The 19,954-nt window shown below is 41.5% G+C and overlaps 1 protein-coding gene across 1 annotated transcript in view; it reads right to left on the bottom strand.

Annotated features, from left to right (window-relative positions):
* Positions 1–1,024: 1,024 nt before the first annotated feature.
* ACSL6 (acyl-CoA synthetase long chain family member 6) overlaps positions 1,025–19,954 on the bottom strand; it is an 80,313-nt gene continuing 61,383 nt past the window's right edge. The window contains exons 14-21 of the mRNA XM_044454531.1: positions 18,492–18,587; positions 17,538–17,610; positions 16,848–16,936; positions 15,357–15,473; positions 14,341–14,484; positions 12,393–12,494; positions 10,373–10,444; positions 1,025–6,834 (exon numbers count right to left, since the gene is read on the bottom strand). Coding sequence (XP_044310466.1) covers positions 6,694–6,834; positions 10,373–10,444; positions 12,393–12,494; positions 14,341–14,484; positions 15,357–15,473; positions 16,848–16,936; positions 17,538–17,610; positions 18,492–18,587 — 834 coding nt within the window. The 3' untranslated portion in view covers positions 1,025–6,693. The remainder of the gene's footprint in view (positions 6,835–10,372; positions 10,445–12,392; positions 12,495–14,340; positions 14,485–15,356; positions 15,474–16,847; positions 16,937–17,537; positions 17,611–18,491; positions 18,588–19,954) is intronic.

Raw genomic sequence — 19,954 nt, 5'->3', positions numbered from 1 at the left:
ATTGCCCCACCAAACAGATTTTCCTCCCTATTTCAGTAGGATAACACAGTTAATTTCTACCAATAGTAACTATAATGAAGTGTTTCCATTGATCCACAGAAATAACCATCAATCCATGATTCCATGCTAATCCTTTTTCTCCAGCATGGGCAGCATTAGCTGGCTCTATATTCCTGAGATTTGGTTTTGTTTCTCCCCAGCCTTTAATTTTTCTATCTTCTCCCAAGTGGCCAAAGGTAGCCCTGCAGTCTTGTCTGGTTTCAATGTATGGCATGTAATGTGTTTCGTGATGTTGTGTAGCCCCACCTTCATTACCTGGCAACCCTACCACCATCAGTTCTTCCTCTAAATAAGTTCCCTTACTTATGGAGTTACTGGGGTTAAAATTTGGACACGCCATATTTACATATTCAAGGCAAACCGAGGATTATCAAGATCAAATCCTCAATGATTTAACTGCTTTTATTAGACAGCTTGTGGGGAAAAAAGTACTGCTGGTATGTAAACTTTGCTTTTGGAAGACAAAAAGTTGGATCCAAGAACTGTCTTCCATTTGTTGCTGATATCCTTTCTTTCCCCCTCCCCCAAATCTTTTAAAATTTATGTTCAAAAGATACAATAAGAAAGAAAAGGGGATATAGGAAAGGAAGGTGTCAAGGATCAATTCACAAATATAGCATGTGACATCAATGTTTAAACATACTCATAAAAGTGCAAAAATCTCATCAGCTATAATCCCATCAAAACAATTCAATTCTCAGTCAGACAAAATTTGTCCAGTCTATTGCTTTAAGTTTAAGCTGATATCCTTTCTACATCAAAAATCAAAGTAATTATTAAACTGACAACTTGCGCATTTCATCTTACTTTGCAGAGCAGCAGCAGCAGCAATAATGGTGCAGCAGCTTTTATGGGAAAATGAGTTGTCAGGCAAAATTCTCCAACAGCAGCAGTGGTGGTGGGTACACTAGTTCAGGGGGGGATGGGAAAGGGCTGCATCGGGACTTCAAACTTGAGGCACCAATACACTGGACAAGCTGGTACTTAAATAGTGACAGTATGTTGGCCATTCCAACCCTCATTTGGGTGATTTCTATAAAGCAACCAAAATCATGTTTTCAGCACAGGTTTGTTTACATTATACAAAACAGGGAGAAAACAATGTGCAACTAATGTAGCAGCCATCTCTAAATAAAACAAATCTATACCTTTAGTGAGACATCAGCACATCTTTTATGTTGTCGGATTCCATGCAAAAATAGTATATTCTCTTAAAGTTTACATTCATGTCATAGAAGTTTATTTACATACAGATCACTGGCTTGTGCTTTTCACACATGGAAAACCAAAGGTTATCACCTCAAGTTAATTTGCTTCATTCCAAGTAAGTTATTAGACGAGACAGAAGCTATTTTTTGATTTACAGAGTAACAATAAAATCCAAAAACTCAGGATTTTACTCTGATCATTACCAATCATGCACTGTAAAAATATTTGTAAAGAAATTCCTGCCTCTGTTTCATGTAGAATACCCTGCAAGTTCATATTTGAATTCAGAATTATTTTTTGAAATATGATTACATTTTGATGGTTCAGTTTGTTTTTTACTAGGATATAGGATTATTGGCATTTTATGGGGAAAACTATATTGGTTTAGCAGTATTTATTCACAATGCAAAACTAGGCCACATTCTCTAAAACCTGAAGAGCTAATTGAATTTTCTTGTTAAACGTAGGTCTCTGTATATTACTTATGTAGACAGACCCTGGTCCAGTCCTATGGCAGATTCACACATGCATGTTCTTCACCTAATGGGACTGCACATGCAAGTGGCACATAGATCAAATGCTGCAGATGGAATTTTCATTCTGCCTATGTTACCTCACTCAGAGAGTAGTCTTTTCCAATGTACATATGCACAGTTCAGGTGATGAACATGCATGTACATATTAGTTCATGGATAAATTCTTTTTTAACACATTTAAGGACATAGAAATACTGAGAATTTTCATGTAGATCTTAGAACCAGCATGCAAATTTTAATCTCATGCTGCAAAACTTTGCTGCAGGACCATATTTAGTGGACTTCTGAAGGAAAGAGCAAATTAAGTATCATAGTTGCTATCATGAGAATGAAATGTAGTTCAAGCTGCTTCATTTACTAATTAGTTCAGGAACTGCAGTTCTGTATAATTCTGACTGTTATGATGAATGTGTGTCAGTGTAATTCCAGTAATTTTGTTACCAAATTAACCTCTTTTTCCCTAGCATCCAGGTTATGAATCAAAATATGTCAGAAATGTTGACTCCACTGGCCAAGTATTCCTGGCTTGCTTGTGAATAGGATTTCATAGCTGTTGGTCCTGGTTTTAGCTGACTGGTGTGTGGCTTCTGCCTGCCAGCATAACATCTTGGCTGTGCTAGACACAGACACCTATGCATTATATTACATATTACTGGCATCTTTTCGAATAGAGTTATTAGCACTAGTGCCAATGTTCTGATTCTGCGTATTTCCCCCATGAGTAGATGCATTAGAGTGGTACAAAACCATGGGAAGTATCCTCAAATATTACTACAGGAGTGCCACCAAATCTTTCTACTGTGCAACCACTTGCACCAATATAACTTGCAGTGGATACGGTTCTTGGGCAGTTCAGAACCTAATTTCTACCAGCATGATCTCCTTTAGGCTAGTGGCATGGCGCCAGTGATACTGCCCTGTGTAGGTAGAGTAGAGCATGGGGCCTTCCAATACACTTGATCTGATTCACTGCTGCCAGGATCTTACATGTAATGGTAACAGTGGGGTATAAAGCCATGAGTAAAGCAGAGTCCATGATAGTGCAATAAGGAGTGCATAAAGTTTAAAGATACTTAATCCCACATACTTCTTGAATCCAGGACAGATATTTCAAGTTATATCAGAAATGGATTGCCAGTACCAATCCATCCCCAAGCTACAGTGTTCCTCCCATTTGCCCAAATACAGTGGTATGCATTTTTCCAAGTCTAATATGGATATAGGGGCCAAGTCTTAGCTTGAGTCCTTTTTATGCTTCAAAGAACAGAACCTAGTGTGAATGTCTGAGCAGAGAACAGCATGCACAACTCAATCACAAGACTGGGGAAGGTTAGATTTACTGGCATTTTCCTCACAGTGCTTTAAACTGCAGATCCTTGAGCGGGAAATGCACAACTAAAACAAAAACTTCGTTACTCAGAAAAAGAGGCATCATCCAGTCATCGTGAAGCAATGTAAGTCCTTTTCATTTGAATGAGAAAGGTTTAAGAACATTCTTGATTCTCTAATTAAAATCCAATTTAAGAGTACTTGTCTGGATCACACCAAATATAGGCCTATGCTTGCCTTAAGTAAAAGTAAAGTTTAATACACATCAACCTCAAATTCAAGTGTAAGGAAATGAGGCCATGAGAGTGTTTTTGGGTCAGTGCCAACTGCACACAGACAAAACCATGTGGACTAGTTTAATGTATGTGCCGATTTTCTGCAGAATTTATAGCTACGAACATGAGCATTAAAATAGTTCTTCCCGAGTGATACATCAATCTAGTTAGGAATAATGTGGAGATGATGCATTTATACTTCTCTATCCAAAGAATGTTAAGTGTTATCATCACCTGCTATACTGCAGCTTAGTATTCAGCTTTGGATTTAAGTTACAGACCATTGTTTAAAGGTAGAATTAAGATACTAAACCAGCCTCTCCCAACCTGGAGCCCTCCAGCTGTGTTGGGCTACAAATCTCATTGTTCTCAGCAGCACCAAATTGAGGAAGGCTGCCCAAAACCAATACTGTTCTTTACTACGATGCACTGATATGACTAGAGAAAGAAGCTTGAGAATAACCTCTTGCCAGCATTAGGCAAAATTTCTGTAGTTGGCCAATTAAGATGGCAGGACATGCATTTGAAAAACACAGAGAAACTATTATGGACCAGAAGTACTGCATCACATGTGCAGTCCCATTTGAAACCTTAATAGTTTCTTTAGACCAGACATCAATAAACCAGGCTCTGCCTAAAAATTTGTTCACTGATTCACTGTCTCTTGTTTGTTTTACTTTTCTATGTTCAATTCCAGCTATGGCATTCTAAGAAAATTATATGGCAAATTTAGATCAAAGGTTTAGTTCAGCTTAAATCTTTTAGGGTCTATTGTAAAAAAGAGCAAAGTTTGCCTTCACTGACCTACCAGTCTTATTTGAGTTATATCTCACCATTTTTTAAAAATCTAAAGTGGCTCACATAATTCTCCTCCTGCTACTCTCAATCTTATCCCCACAACAACACTGTGAAGTAGGTTAGGCTGAGAGTCTGTGACTTGCTCAAAGCCACCCAGGTGGCTTCATGACTGAGTAGGGACTAGAGCCCAGATCACCTGAGTCCCAGCCTGCACTTTTAACTATTATACCACACTAGCTCCCATTTTTATGTAGAGAGAGATAATATATTTGTACTTATAATTAGTAAAATGATATGGAGATATTTATGGGTCAAAGTTCAGTTGACTCAAACCCTGGATTACTTCTTGATGTAGTGGGACAATTTCAAATGTTCTAAAAACTTCCAGGTGGATGAAGTTCCATAGAAGAAGTAACATTTGAGCCAAGTTGGACAGGCTACACCTGTCCACATGATCACAAACTATTTCTGTGCAAGTTGCTGCGCACGGATGCTTTCAGAGAAGGCATAACCTTCTATCAGAGGATTTAGTTCTATGGCAAGGCTCATACAGTTGTGGCAATACCACTCATAAGCCTTGATTCAAACTATTTCAGAACTGGCAATAACTATATTACCTCAGTCTTCGTTAATCTAAAGCCATCCAGATGTTTTTGACTACTGACACTGCTAGATAGGCATTGAAGTTTAAAACATCTGGTGGGCAGCAGGTTTGAGAAGGCTTCACCACATGAAGATGCAGGCAGGTTCTTTGCAGTGAGTACTAAGTTTCCCTGCTAAAACCATGAACATTTAGGCAGATGTGCCCTGATGCTGCAGACAAAAACGAAGCCTTAAGATGTAGGGAAAGCCTCTTTTTTGCCTTTGCATCGTTCATTCAGCTAAGTTAACCTTTGCAAAATAGCTATCAAGGGTGGAAAGTGCTTGGTGTGATTTACTGAAAGGAGGCAGATGATGATTGGAAGGGGTAAGAAACTGTGATTTGGACGAGACACAGGTCTGGTGGTGAGAACAAGCCAGTTATGGGAGGAAAAGCAGTTGATGCCAGTTCTGAAGAGAAAGATGCTTCATTCCAGCCTCAAACGCCTTAAGATGTGATGCTGTATTCAGCTAATCTGCTGTATGTTGAGGCTGGGCAGAGTCTTTCAGCTATTTGAAGCCTGCTGAATACTGAGTCCTGAAGTTCACTAGATAGTGGCACCAAGGGAAAGCTGGGACTCAAAGCCTCCATGGTTTAGCTAATCTGCCAGAATGAAATACTTAGGGCACACAGTGCGGAGAGTGGAAGCAGCAAAACTATGCAATATTATTTATTCCAACTATCTTCCTGTTTCCTAAGTTTCTTTTGTTTGTAGCACCCCAAACAAAAGGCGATAAAATTCCTTAAAAAGTACAGCCCACGGACCTTGCCCATCCCTGATCTACAGTATATTTCACGTTTTAGAAACCTTCAACATGGCCCTTAAGAAAGTGCTTGTCATTATAGACACAAGAAATACAAAGAATTTCAAGGCCCACAGCATTGCTGACAATTAGAGGTTACTTTTCATCTACCACGTGCCACTAGTAATTCTTACTTCTGTTCTTGTGCAAATTAATTACACAAATACATTCAGGGTATATTTTGTCTGTCTTACACACACAAAGAGAAAGATTTAAAGAACAATCGAGCAATTCCAGTTCTAAGTTCTAGATCAAAGAAACCAATTTATTTGTGGCTTTGACCATCAGAGATCATTTGAGGTAGACCACTAGTCTTTGTCAGGTACCTCCCTAAGCAGGACTCTAGTACTTTTAAGAGCTTGGTTGAAGTCAAGAGTTCTTGGCTATGTTTGCACACAACAGCAACCAGAAAAGGAGGCTGTGTCCTACTAAGGAAGGTGTGTACAGGAGGTATATCCTGTCAATCAGGGCAAGAACTTCTTGCTGCTACAGAGTACTTAAGAGTCTCCATCTAGAGAAATACCTTGGTAACCCTACTAAGATTGGTTACTGAAACAAGATTCAGTAAGATTAGAGGACAGTCATGCAAAATAGGTAGATCTAAGCCACTTTGTGTTGGTAAGGAATTGGTAAGGTAAAAACAATTTGTTTCTGGAAGGAGTAGAACTTAAAACAGCTTAATGGTTGTCCAGTTTTGTTTTAAGCAATCTTCTAAGGCAGGGAGAGGGAATGTGTGGCCCTTCATTTGTCACTGGACTGCAACTGCCACAACTTCTCACTATTGGCTGTGCTGGCTAAGGCTGATGGGAGCTGTAGTCCAGCAACATCTGGAGTATGACATGTTCTGCACTCCTGTTCTAGAGCATTCATTACAGCAAGAACTAGAACTAGAGGGACAAAGAATCAGTGACTGTATCTTCAGAGAGCGGAAGGCTCACATGGGAGGTCAGATACTTATTCATTTCAATGGCATCCTTTTCACTCTTCAGTATTATCCTAATATTGCTACAGAGTACATTATTCTGAAGAACTTTCCTGTGCTGTCAGATGGAGATGCTTGAATAAAGCTCTTCTATCTGCTTTTTGAAGTATTCTCTCAGCTCTGGTCTCTTAGCTTTTAGTGTAGGCGTCAACAAGCCATTTTGTACAGAGAACATTTCAGAGTGGATGTAAATACCTTTAACCTGAAAATGAAAAATAATATAAACCTATTATATTGTATTTAGAAAAAATGCTTACATGTTCAATAAAGCAGAATAGCTGATGTGATAGCTCATAGTTTTTCCTTGGGTCTTCAGACGTGCAATAATCCAAGTCTAACAAATAGCAGGGTTCTGACCATTTATTTGGTCAACAATTCAGTCATATGGCACCTATACCATTCCACCTGGTCTGGCTACAACTGTGTTTCTGAACCTAATTTAAAGTGCTAGCCTTTACATATTGATATCCTGCCTCTCCCCACACCAAGCAGAAATCTAAGGCAGTTTACATTATCATCATCCTCTGCAATTTAAAGATTTTAGTCTTTAAAGCCTTAAATGGTTTGGGTCCAAATGACTTAAAGGGCTGCCTTCACACATATTAACCTGCCTGTACATTAAGACCAGCAAGACAGGACCCTTCCCATTCATTCATTCATTCATTCATTCATTCATTCAAAGCTTTTCTATCCCATCCCCTACAGAACATCTCAGGATGGCTTACAATAAATAAATTGCCTGCCAGTGCAAGCAGTAAGTGGGTGGGTGATCATACAAGAGAAGGCTTTCTCTGTAGTGACCCCATCCTTCTGGAATAAATTGCCACCAGGTGTTCACAATGCTGTATCACTGCAAGTTTTTAAGAAAACCTTGATAACATTATTAGCCTTCTCCTCCTTCTGAAATTATAGCTGGTTTTCTTGGGGTTTCTTGTTGCTTTTATTGTGTTCTTACTGTATTATTTTGTTTTTATCACCCTCAATATTATATTGGTTTTGTTTGTTTTATTGCCATGTGCTGGTAGCCAAGAAATATAAATGTGAATTTTACTGTGGATTTAGGCTGCAATCCTATATATGTTTATTTGGCAAGGAAGGACAGTTTCTACTACTGGTACCTCATAGATATGCACAGGCTGGAGTTTACAGGTTCTTTCAACAGGTATTTCCTCTGTTCCAGAGACCTTTCCTTACTCTAAATGTCTGCTCAATATAGGCAGAAACACAGTGTGGTGAATATTCAGTCTCTTAATACTTATCATTTAATTGCAGGCACAATGCATATTTAATCAACAGGGTTTTAAAAATGCATATCAGCATCAAATACAAATATGAAAAGACTCAATTTTCTAGAACCAAGACATAATTAGGGCAAGCTGAGATCTCTTCACTTTCGGCAGAGATAACTGACATAGAAAAATGCGAGTTTAAAATCAAGAAATACTTTTTGCACTGCCCAATAATGTAACAAAGAGGGATTTTTCTCTGCTAGGAAGAAGTTTTTCAAGGCATTATTTTGGAAGCATCTTAAAGGAAGCTCAGAGAGATAGGTATTGCTAAAGAGTGTGTTACTCTTGAAAGAGAACAACTTGCATAGTGTATATGCCACACAGGCTACTGCAACGGATCAAAATGCTGGAAAAGGACACTGTCCATTCAATCATCGGATGGCTCAGTTGGGTCACATCAAGTCCTGAGCACAATGATGCGCCATGGAGGCACCCAGAAGCTGTGAAGCATCTAGCACAGATAGTAAACATAGTGGGTTAAAAGTAATCTGGTGGTACCAATCTGTGGATGATCCTGCAGTGAGAAGGCAGCTTGCCACTACAGTAACTCCATCTAAGAAGAGAGAGCTGGCCTCAAGAGCATGCTGCAAAAATATCCTTTTAAGAGATCGTTTATTCTTTAAGAAACCCCAAGACTGGTTTATTCTTTAAGAAGGCTATCTTCAAATCCCCAAAGAAGACTGCAAATAATATATTGGGCCAAAATGCCCTTGGGATTCTTAAAGGACAGAACATTTTTTCAGCATCTTGGGCTTAGCTCTCTCCTCTTGGTTGTATTCTGCATGCTTTCTAGTTTTCTCATACCTTCCCCTTGAGTGATGACAGCAGAGAGAAAACCAAATGTATCTGGGTAAGCTTAGGGCTCTTCAGTCTGCTCCTGCAGGGGTGGTTCGCCAGTCAAATCCTTTTGCGTGCCACTCTCCACTTAAAATGGGGTGGCACTTAGTGCACAAGGGAGGTGCCTGACTCCATGCCAACTCCAGTTTTTGCATGACCCCCAGAAGAGATGCCCTCCACAGGCCCCCTCCCTCACTGAGTTGTACCAGCATGGGCACCAGCTGCTATCGCTCTGCTTCCTCTCTCATCAATGCTGCCATTTATTTGCTTGCCAGGCTAAGAGCAGACAGGCTGTGGCAACTTACTGCTCTCCACCACCATCTTCTACAGCAAGAGGTAGGAAAATAAGCAGAATGCAATAGTGATGAGGAGGAGCAACCCCAGAGGACTCTGCTTAGTTGTCCCCTATGGGGGTGAGGGCCCTTGGCAGGTGCCCAACCATATCTACCTGGCTGGTACTGGCAGGAACCACAGGGTGGGGCAAGGCCAGTTGAGGGGCTTTGAGAGGTGAGCAGCCTTGCAGAGTCTTAGGGCTACTCTCCACTCCTGGCCTGCACTCTTCCATGGATCACTTTCCTGCCACAGCCACATCCCTGAAATTCGGCAGCAAGCTGCTGCAGAGGCTTAAAGCAGACAGTTGCCTGTCTGTCCTAAGAATTCATAGTGGTTTGCTTCCAAACTGTGCTAGCAAGCAGCCGGGTTCTTGGGCAACTTGGGCTCTGTGTCACCCACCCCTGCTATAATCGCTTCCAGAATGATTGCTGTGATGTTCAGAGAAAAAATGGCTTGATTAAGATGCATGATGCAGCAACCAGTAATAGCAACGTTTCATATGTGATTATGCTCCGGTTCGTATGATTGTGGCGTGGTTAACAAACTATAGCTCACGTGTACCAGATGGATTTCTCTATATTCCTTCCTGGCTCACTTCAAAAGTAAAAATGCAGGCAAACTATTAATTCAGAAAAGCTTTGTGAGACTTTCTATAGTGTATTTTCAAGATGTTTCAACATCTAGACACACATATAAGAAATTTAATAATTTGAATGTTACTTATAGTTGCTATAACTACTTTTAAAAAAACAGAATTGCAACAGAACATTTAAGATGATACTTCCTAAAGGAGGTTTTAATACGAGTACTCATCCATGTGTCTGTGTGCATATCCATGTGGGAAAAGTAATATTTAAGTGATAGATGGTTGTGTATTTGAAAACTTCCTCTATTTGTCTGTTGCAAAAATATCCATGCATACGTCAGGAAGAGATTAGTCTCTGCACAAAGAGCAAACATAGCAGCTGCGTTTTCCAGGTCAGCTATAAGAATGGTAATTAAGGGCCTGGACTATCTTTCCAGTCCTGTTCTTAGGGTGGGTGGAACAGCACATCAAACGTTTCATCATGTTATCTATCATAAGGAGACTTTCATTAAAATTACATTTCATACATTCCTAAACAGATGGAGATTTTTAAATACATATACAGAATAAAAGTGAACTGAATGAATCACAAAGGCACTTGGGATTTTATATAACACATGCCAAGATCTTTACCTATTCCTTTTAAAAAAGAGGCTCATTTGATATGAACAAAACTATTAGCATTTCAGTTTTACCTGTTCAAAGGAATGAAGTCCACTCTCTTTTCCTAACTGCACCATATCTTCCATTATTGCTTTTTTCAGCTCCTAAATAAGAACATAGGAGATATTTAAGACAGAAAGTTCTCGTTATTTATTAGATTTATATCCCACTTTCCCCCAATGAACTCAAACAAGCTTACATCATTTTCTTCCTCCTCCTCTGTCTTATCCCCACAACAACAACCCTGTGAGGTAGGTTGAGCTGAGAGTCAGTGAGTGGTCCAAAGTCACTCAGTGCTCCATGGGTGCATGGGGACTGGAACCCAGATCACCTGAATTTCAGTCCCTCCCTCTTAACCACTACACCACATTGGTTCTATTTACCAACAAAAAATAGCCCTATCAACATTCAAATGATCCTTCTTTTTTCTGAATTTACTGTATTTTCTGCATGCAAGGGAGATGGAGAAGGCATAGGTGGCACGGAGAGGGAAGGGGTTCTGTAGCACTGCAAATGCTGTCTAATTTTGGTTCTGTCTCTGCCTATCATTGGCTCTGGCTCAGCCCCCAAATGACTGTTGGCCCTGACTGACTCTTCTGGCCAGTAACACTTCTTCAAATGAAAATGGCTCCCTGTCCCTGCTGTAGGATAATAACCAGCATTTTGGTCCTGTGAATCACTGTGCACAAGTTTCTATGGATTTGTATTTTCCAAGTAAATTTGTATATACTTGCAGGAGAGGGACTCAAATCCTTATTTTGGCATGGGTCTGTTTTTCAGCTTTCTTAACTCCTGCTTCTTTACTTGGGATTTCAGAAAGTATGGAGGAATTTATAAACCAAAAAAATATTTTTTTTAAATGGAGGTTCTAAAATGACTGGTAATTGCTATTCCACGGAAAGCAGTAGCTACAGTGCCATAACTCCCCATAGCTATGACAGTGTCCATGACCATTAGAATATATATAATGCTTGCTATCCATGCACACTGAGCTTTGCCTATTCTGAGGCGGTTGCAACCTTTTAAAAAAGCGCTGAATACCTGCTTCCTCAGCCTTCTTAATCAAGCATCTGAATTAGTCTCACACATCCCAGCAATGTGGAAGTGGTTACTAGAAGGATATAGTTTCATTCCTATGGCTACATTAGCTCTCCAACTAAGTTACAACTACGACTCCCACTGAAGTTAACATTTCTGCTATGGAGATGAAGTGTTGGAGCATCCGCAGCAGATGTTAAAACCTTCTCTTCATCAGCTTGGCTATATTTTCTCTGGAATATTGCCAGTTTCTCTAGACTAGGCAATGGCAAAGGAATCTTACTATTTGGCATCAGCTTTAAAATTCCCAGCTCAAACCAAGAAAAACGTGAACAAGGGATTTCTTATGTAGCAATGGAACAATACTGAAAAAGAAAGTGGAAAGCATTCAAGATGCTGTGCTGGCTACTTCCGTAATGTGCAACTGTGTTTATCCAGTGGAATCCTCTGAACAGATGTTCCAGCCCCTAAAACAGCGGTGAGCTACACACATGGGGTCTAACCATGTTACTTTAAAAGCAACTTTAATTAGTGCACTTATAAATGTCCATGGCCCATTTATATGACCAAACAAGCCACTTTTTGGTCTTAAATTGAGGTTGGTTGTGAGTTCAATCTCAATTTCCCTGTGAAAATCACCCCCCCCCCCAGCACACACACAGACACAAGTCCTATTGGACAAATATTGGCCTTGGGGCAAAACAATGGCACATAGTCATGTCTCCTCCCACATGCTGTTGATCTTGTCCAGATTACCCTACATACCCCTACACTCCTGCTCTTTTTTCTTACTGCACAAATAGGATGCAATCTGGCCCTTAAGCATTTCAAAGTGTGCCATCACCTTTATTTCTGGCTATTTAAAGGCTCGGCCAGAAAGCTTTTCTAGTGCACCGGTAAACTGTGATCCATCAATGCAGAACATAATTTATGTCTGTCTCTTTTACAATTTTGCCAAACCAGCACATCCTTGATGCTTCTAGCGCATGCACATATTGTGCATAGAGAACATACCACATTTTTACAAAGCTCGGCGAAAGTTCCATCAAAGCCCTTTTTCTTGGCCCAGCCTGGCATGACTTCAGTATCCGGTACAACAATCCCTACCAAGAAGGCCTGCAAGGTAAGAGATAAAATTGGGAGAAACATCCATGACACAGCATAACATGCTCAACTCGTTGTCCTTGTCCTTGTCCGTGCTCTTCCTGCTTCTAAAGAGGAGTGTTGCTAATGTTTGTTGACCTTTGCTCCCATTTCCCAAAACTGGCCTGGCAGCTGCTGCTTACCTTGAACACCAGAGATCTGTGCGTGGGTACAAATCTGTGGAACTGGGCAGGAAGGGGACTGAGAGTGGGGCAGGATGCCATATGCTGTTCTGTAACTTCTGATAACAGCTTTCAAGCAAATGGTTTTGCAGAAACATTACTTCCATTTCTCCTCTGCAGTTCCCCCAGTATTGACCAGTGACAACATCTGAACATGGGTGCATGTGTGTGTGCAAATGCCCTGCCTCTGCACACAAGTGATCTGCCTGTCTATCCAGGCAGCCATGGCAAGATCTGTGCAATGATGCCACATGAGTTAGTTCTTAAGGAAGACATCCAGGGGTCACAGGAAAGGACCGCTCCAAATCCACACAGAGAGGAACAGGTGATGAGTGGAGTGGCCAGCAGGTCTGGCTTCACCAGCTGGGCAGGCGTGGGCCTGAAATGGTCCACTGGGGCTGACAGCAATTGCTGCAGAATCAGTAATCTCATTACAGTATTTCTAAAAGAAATCCTTATAATCAGGGGGCAGCCAGCCAGGAAAGTACAGAGTCACAAATGCTCATGTTGTTATTTCTAAAACACATTATCATTCTCTGCAACAAAATGATGCTTATTCCAAAGTAAATGAGTTGAGCATCTAGGCAACTGAGGAACATTCCATAGCAGCCCTGAAATGGAACAACCCACATGTACACAGGGTTTCTTTTTTTTTATAGGTGTTGCCAAACAGATTTGCTGAGTCTTACCCACGAGGAATGCAATTGCAAAATTGGGAATGGCAGTGGGGAAGGAGGGAGAAGAGAAAGTGTCCATTATGGGCTTTCCAGCTGACATAAGGCCATCCCAAAGGGGCCCCTGTAAGACCACTACGTATGTCCAGGACTTTACATTTCCTTGCTGCAGCACTAGACATGCAAATCAGTGGCCCAGTTTGCACATAACAACCACCCATGTCACCAGGACAATGCAGGAGCAAGCAAGTGTGACTCTGGTCTGTTGAGGGGGAAGCAACCCAGCAATTTAACTCATGGTTAAAACTTTTGAATGTCTCCCCTTCAACAACCCAGAAATTTGGGGTCACACTTTCTACTGACACCACCCAGGAACAGGACGTTCCTTGGCTGTTTTCTAATCTGCCTGCAAGCTGGAAGTAACAAGTACATGCAATTGTGGTCCCAACCAACTGTGACCAAATCAAGTGACCCACAGTGACCTGTTACATGAGAACTCAGTCCATGATTAACAATATCCAGATAACTTGCCATGTATCCCATCACTGGGCATTAGTAAGAGAATGCAATGTTGCATTTAGCAAACTGCTTTTCTAGCACTTTAACATATCTGCTAAGCAAATCACTTCACCATCAGCCTACATCCACTATGCACCTTATCCTGAACCCGCAAGTGATGAAATTATAATGCATGCATGCTGTTCCCTGATTTCATATACATGAAAGATGAAGCAAACTATTTGCATCTGCACTTTCCTTCAGACATTTAAACAACTCTGCAAAATCCTATTTTCAATGTGGTACAACACTGAAGACACCCTCAGTCCAGAAATGAAATGAAGGTTACATCTGGCCTGTTCTGAAATGGAATTCCCAGGAAGTGACGACTGAGGCATTCAAATTACAAAACAGGGATAAAATTTGACCAAACTGCAGGACACATATAGGAATGATTAATGTTACCTGTAAGCTATCTCCATGCACATAAATCTGAGAGACAGGCTCACTGCGGATGTAGATATTCTCAATTTTTTCTGGTGCAATATATTCTCCCTGAGCCAATTTAAATATATGCTTCTTTCGATCGATGATTTTTAGAGTACCATTCTGTGAGTAAAAACAGCAACAAGCAGTCTATGAAAAATCGTGGGGCAACTTGGCTGCAGCATGTTGCAGGCCTCTTGAGGTGGAGCAGAATTCAATTTCTTTTAATGGGCAGGAGAAGCTGAGGTCACGTCTTTGGCTTCTTAAATTGGCAATAAGAGTACAGCTTGTGGCCTTCAGCACAGTCCTGTATTTGCTTCCTGGGATGAAAGTCCTACCATATATGTTCCGTGAGACTTACATGCTTGTTAGTGTGTTTAGTACCACAAACCCAGATATTAATCTGGTTTTGTCTTATTTAGATCTTTTCCTTCCTCTAAACAGCTAGCAACAAACCATTGAGGCAGTTTAGCCTGAAAAATAGTGACCAATCCAGTCACCCCATGATTTTGAACCCAGGGCTTTGAAGCTTGATCTCCCCAATTCAAGTCTGATACACAGTCTATTACATTACACAGGCTCTTACTAGCATCACGCTACCTTTACTTTCAGGTTTGGATCCAGCCAGCAGAGGGATATCACTGGTGGGATGGATTTCTGGACCCCACTGCTCCCCTTGCTCCTTGCCGGCAATGTCATGCACCCTCCAAATCTCATGTGAAGGGTCCCCCGATCCTCCAGAGCAGATTTAGAGGGTGCAGCAGAGGGACTGCAGGGCAGAGGATATACACTGTGGCAGCAGTATCCTTACTCTCATAGAACTAAGGTTCTGGATCCTTAGCTTGCCATTGTACTCATGAATGCACGGCCAAACTCCTTTACTCCTTCTGAGTCCCAGTACACCAAGTGGGAGTGTTCTGTGCAAGGATGCAGATTTTCAACTGCAATCTTAATAGGGTTCCTCTGACACGAAAAGTTAGCAGCTCTGTACATACTGGCAACCACTTTCCAACATCCCCTGTATGAAGCCATCCATCCTTGTCCAGTGCTTCAGCGGTTCTTTCTTCGTCTTTCAGGTAGCCCTTGAAAACATTTGGACCTTTCACACAGATCTGCAAGAGAGATAAAGTTGGAGGTTAATAAAGTTGGAGGTGAAATTCAGTCACGATTTCACATAAATGGGGAAAAGTACATTAAGAATCCTGAAGACCTTCAACCTCGAGGCTGAACTGGGACAACATTCTTGACACCCAAGGAACCCTTATTTTATAAACACTTGCCCATGAGCATAACTTTAAAAATGTCTGAAGAACATGTGAGTACACCAGATTCAAGGACTTTCTGGCAGCAGCTAAGGCACCAGTGGAGGAGCAGTAAAGACAATGAAGTCACCAAAGAAAGAACTTGCATGAGTGTATCTTCCTTCCTATAGACAGAGAAGGAGATCTACACTATTTTATGGCCCCCCAGATGCCTTCCTGAGGACCACAGGATTGTACTGTAAGTTACCATGAAGCACCCCATACCCCCAACCCCAAGCTCCTGGCAGTTCCAGTTGTTCCTGCTACTACCAGGCACTGGGGGACGACCATCAGTACTCAAAAGAATGAAGCCAAAAGACTGACTTGCCTGCGTGCTTTGCTTTTAGAGTACCCAAGGATATCCTTGCTACTTCTTGTCCGATTTATCATGTCCAGGAGCAACCTACTTTGCTGCCCATCACACCTGGTCTGGAGGAGCCATGGATCCTGCCCCCCACAAATACAGTGGTACCTCGGCTCACGAACGCCTCAGTTCACGACCAAATTGGGTTGCAAACAAAAATTTCATTAAAAAATTGACTCAGCATGAACTCCACATTGGGTGGCAGCCGCGATCGTGACCAACTCCCCACCCCCACCCCCGAGTGGGGAGATGGCCATGATTGTGCTGGGGGCAGGGGGTAGATGGCCAGGATCGTGCCCGTCTTTCCAGCATGGGCACACCCGTGATTGCGCCCGTCTTTCCTGCAAGAGCACAACCGCGATCTCAGCCATTTCGCCCCTCAGCATGATTGCACCCGTCTCCCCCCGTGTGTGCCCACGTTCATGCCCGTCTCTCCCCACACCGCCCACATTCATGTCCCCTCTCCCCCCACCCCAGTGCGCCAGGATCACAGGCGCGTGCAGGGATGACAGGCGTGGTCGGGCTGGAAGGGCGGGGAGATAGCTGTGCTTGCGCTCGGCAGGGGGGAGGGGATGGCCATGGATCTTTGTTGTTGTTTGTCACTTTGCTTCAATTTTTTGTGAGTAAAAAAATAGCTACAGAACAAATTAACCTTATTTACATTGAACCTTATGGGGAAATTTAACTTGACTCACGACCAATTTGGGCCACAACCAGAGTCCTGGAATGGATTAAGTTCGTGAGCCAAGGTACCACTGTAGTTAATTGGTTTTAAAAAAGAATAAATGAAACAGGAATAAATTTAATAATATACATGTTACCTCTCCTTCTCCTTTGGAAGAAAAATAATTCAGCTCTTGAACATCCACCAACTTAATTAAATTACAGGGCAAAGGTGCTCCTACATGACCTGCAAATTACATGGAGAAATAGTGCCTTTTTAAAGTGTTTCCAAAAAAAGTAAGATAAACTTATCAGATTAGTGTCACATAACTACTGCAACTTTGCTGAAGCAGTTATATGCATGCTTATCGTTTATCTAATAAAAAAGAAATGGCAAAATTACTGGTCCCTGCAGTGCAGAGAAGAAGCACATAGTCATGAGCTCCCCCTGTTCCCGAGGACAATTCCAAGGGGAACGCAAAATCCAAACAGGAGCACAATCTCTCATAAGTACTTAGGCTGGGTTCCAAAAGAGGGATGGGTGCTTACAGAATTTAAATGAGATACAGTCAGGGAGTGTACATGTGTTATACAATATACACTCTGACATTAGTCACAGTTCTAGTTCCTGCTGTAGAAAAAACACATGACTGATTGGTTGGAAAAGCTGCTTTCCTCTTTGGCAGGGAAAATGTTGATCAAAAGACAGCAAGGATGCACAGTTATTGTACATGCAATTCTCCTCCATGCGCCCACATCGCATCTTAGCTGATGCAAGGCTGCTTTCAAGGCCTAAATGACCAAATGTGTTGGTACTTCAAAATGTAATTAGATCTTTCATCTAGTACCTGACGTCCAGTCTCCTGGAGTAGTGAAGGTACAGCCAGCTGTACACTCTGTTTGACCATAGCCTTCATAAACCTGCAACATTAATTTTAGTTTTTACTTCAACACCAGGGAGCAAGCAATATTTTCTTTGCAGCACTGTGCTCAGGAGCCACATTTCTATCCTTATGACTAATACACATGGCAACTTTGTATAACAAAACCCCTTCTGATTCCCAAAGTTGGAGATGACAAAAACAACTGAGAGATAAAGAAGAATTTTCTCCATTACACAAACTCCTTGGGAAGAATGGAGAGAGGGCATATTTTCAAATTCTGCACCCCAGGTCAAGAAGAACAATGGAGACTGACTGAGATTTGGATTATTGACATTGGCCAGTGATATTGTTAGTCCAGGCTGGTGTGACAGGTCTCTGCCATCCCTACAGGGTATTTTAGTGGCTGCAGCCAAGGCAGAAGGAAAGATGTGGATGCATGGCCCATGCTGCCAGCTTCACTGCCTGCTCACTGGCAGATTTAAGGGTAGCGAATGTCTTTATGTTATTATTTAAATGGTGCTGGGGGTGGGGGCACTATCTTCGGAACACAAATGCTGTTAGGGATGCTCTCCTAAGATATTGCTGGAAGACATATTAGCTCCCCCTGCCCCCACTTTATAATTTGGCCCGTTCTGTCTGTAATGATGCTCTCCCTGCTAACATGGTAAACATCCAAGCACTAATTTCAGATTTGGTCCTTGTTACTAGCTTGTTCTCTTGAGATTATGTTTCTAAGGGACTGAAATGTTTAATATAAAACTCATCTTGATAAGGTTTTACTAAATATATATTGAGCCTACTTCCATTATGGTCCTTACAGGATTCTCCAACAGACATTTAAGTGCCTTTCTCTAAAAAGAACAGATTTTTTTTAGATCAAAAAACATGCACCTGCCTAGCTGACTAGCTGCAACATACCTGGCATCCCAGGGCTGCTCGGAGGAAGCCCAGGACAGTGGGGGAGGCAGGAGCAGCTCCCGTGACAATCATCCTAACACAGCCTCCGAGGCTTGCCTAGAAGAATGTTAAAACAGCACACAATGACAAGTGGTGTTGTGCAGAGTGACACGGTATGTTTAGGATCGTCTGAGATCACACAAAGGCAGTCAACCTATTAGATCCCCCAAACATTCAGATCTACAGACTCTGCTTCAGAATTTAACCCTTCCATCTCTGTTCTCCTTCACAAGATAAAGATTACTCTTCAGAGGGGGAAGAGTCACTAGCACATCTGTCCTTGGTATGCACACAATATGGAAGAAGGTCCAATCAACCTCCCTACTCCCCCCACCCACTAACAACACATGCTCACTCCCTGAAAAATCTACCAAGAGCAACATGGTGGGGTTGGGAAAACAGGAAGTCCTCTTCTTGCCACAGCAAATTCCAGGAGGTTTCCACTTGTTGGATTCCACTCTGTAGTTAACTATGCTACACATCTTCCCATTCATTCCGATGATTTGGGGATTCCATTACCATACCAATATATTTTATTGTAAGCTCCCTTGATTTGTACTGCTCAAGTCAGAACTAGAGAATGCATCTCTTTGAAATTCAGAAGGTGGCCAAGGTTATTTTTCCAAATCCCGAATCCATGCCCTGCTTCAAACATTTCAGTCTTTAGATCCTGCCAACTACAGAATGAGGGCAAGCAGTTCACAAGTCAAAGAAAAATTTCTCTGGCTAAACAAGCCATCCAAAACAATATAAATTAAACAGGACTCTGGTTTATAGTCTAAAATTTTACAGCAGGGGATCTTTCTAAATCAGCAGGGATTGTAGGCCATAAGGCATTTTGTTCCCTTATGACAAATAAATTGGATGTTCAGTGCCTTCTTCTAATTCTTGTGTACCATTTTCTACCGGGAAACACAATTGGTTGGATCATGTATTACTGAACAAGGCCTCAATTAATGCCTGTTCATTATCCGCTCAGCCTTTTCTTTCGAATTTCTGTTAAGGTCTTTCTGGCTTTCATTCCCTCAATCTGTTGGTGTTGCTTTGGTTACTTGTTGGGACCCTTTGTTTTACTCTCTGTTGTCACCTGGAAGTCTAATACAATATCTTGACATTAATTACCACTTGTACATTTATGAGGCACAGTTTTATTATTTAGTTTCGTATCTTACCCAGCTATCCCTGACAGTCTTGCTTTCATTTGTTCCTTGACAACTTATCTCATTTTATCTACATGCAATTGTTATATATTAGTGTGGAGATTCATCAGACTTTTCTTCATTCAAGCTTCTTGAAAACTGCTTGGGCTTAGCAGCATTTGGTGGATTGAAAATTTCATCTCAGCAGGTGAGAGGGCAAGAATGTTTTAAACCTATCTGACAGCAGTTACAGAGCCACCAGCTTTGTAACTGGTCTTATCAGAA

The sequence above is a fragment of the Varanus komodoensis genome, unplaced genomic scaffold (assembly GCF_004798865.1).
Source record: "Varanus komodoensis strain SLA01 unplaced genomic scaffold, ASM479886v1 scaffold7_3, whole genome shotgun sequence".
In the NCBI taxonomy this organism is placed as follows: Eukaryota; Metazoa; Chordata; class Lepidosauria; order Squamata; family Varanidae; genus Varanus; species Varanus komodoensis.
Note: the sequence above shows the minus strand (reverse complement) of the source record. Positions and strands in the feature narration are given on the sequence as shown.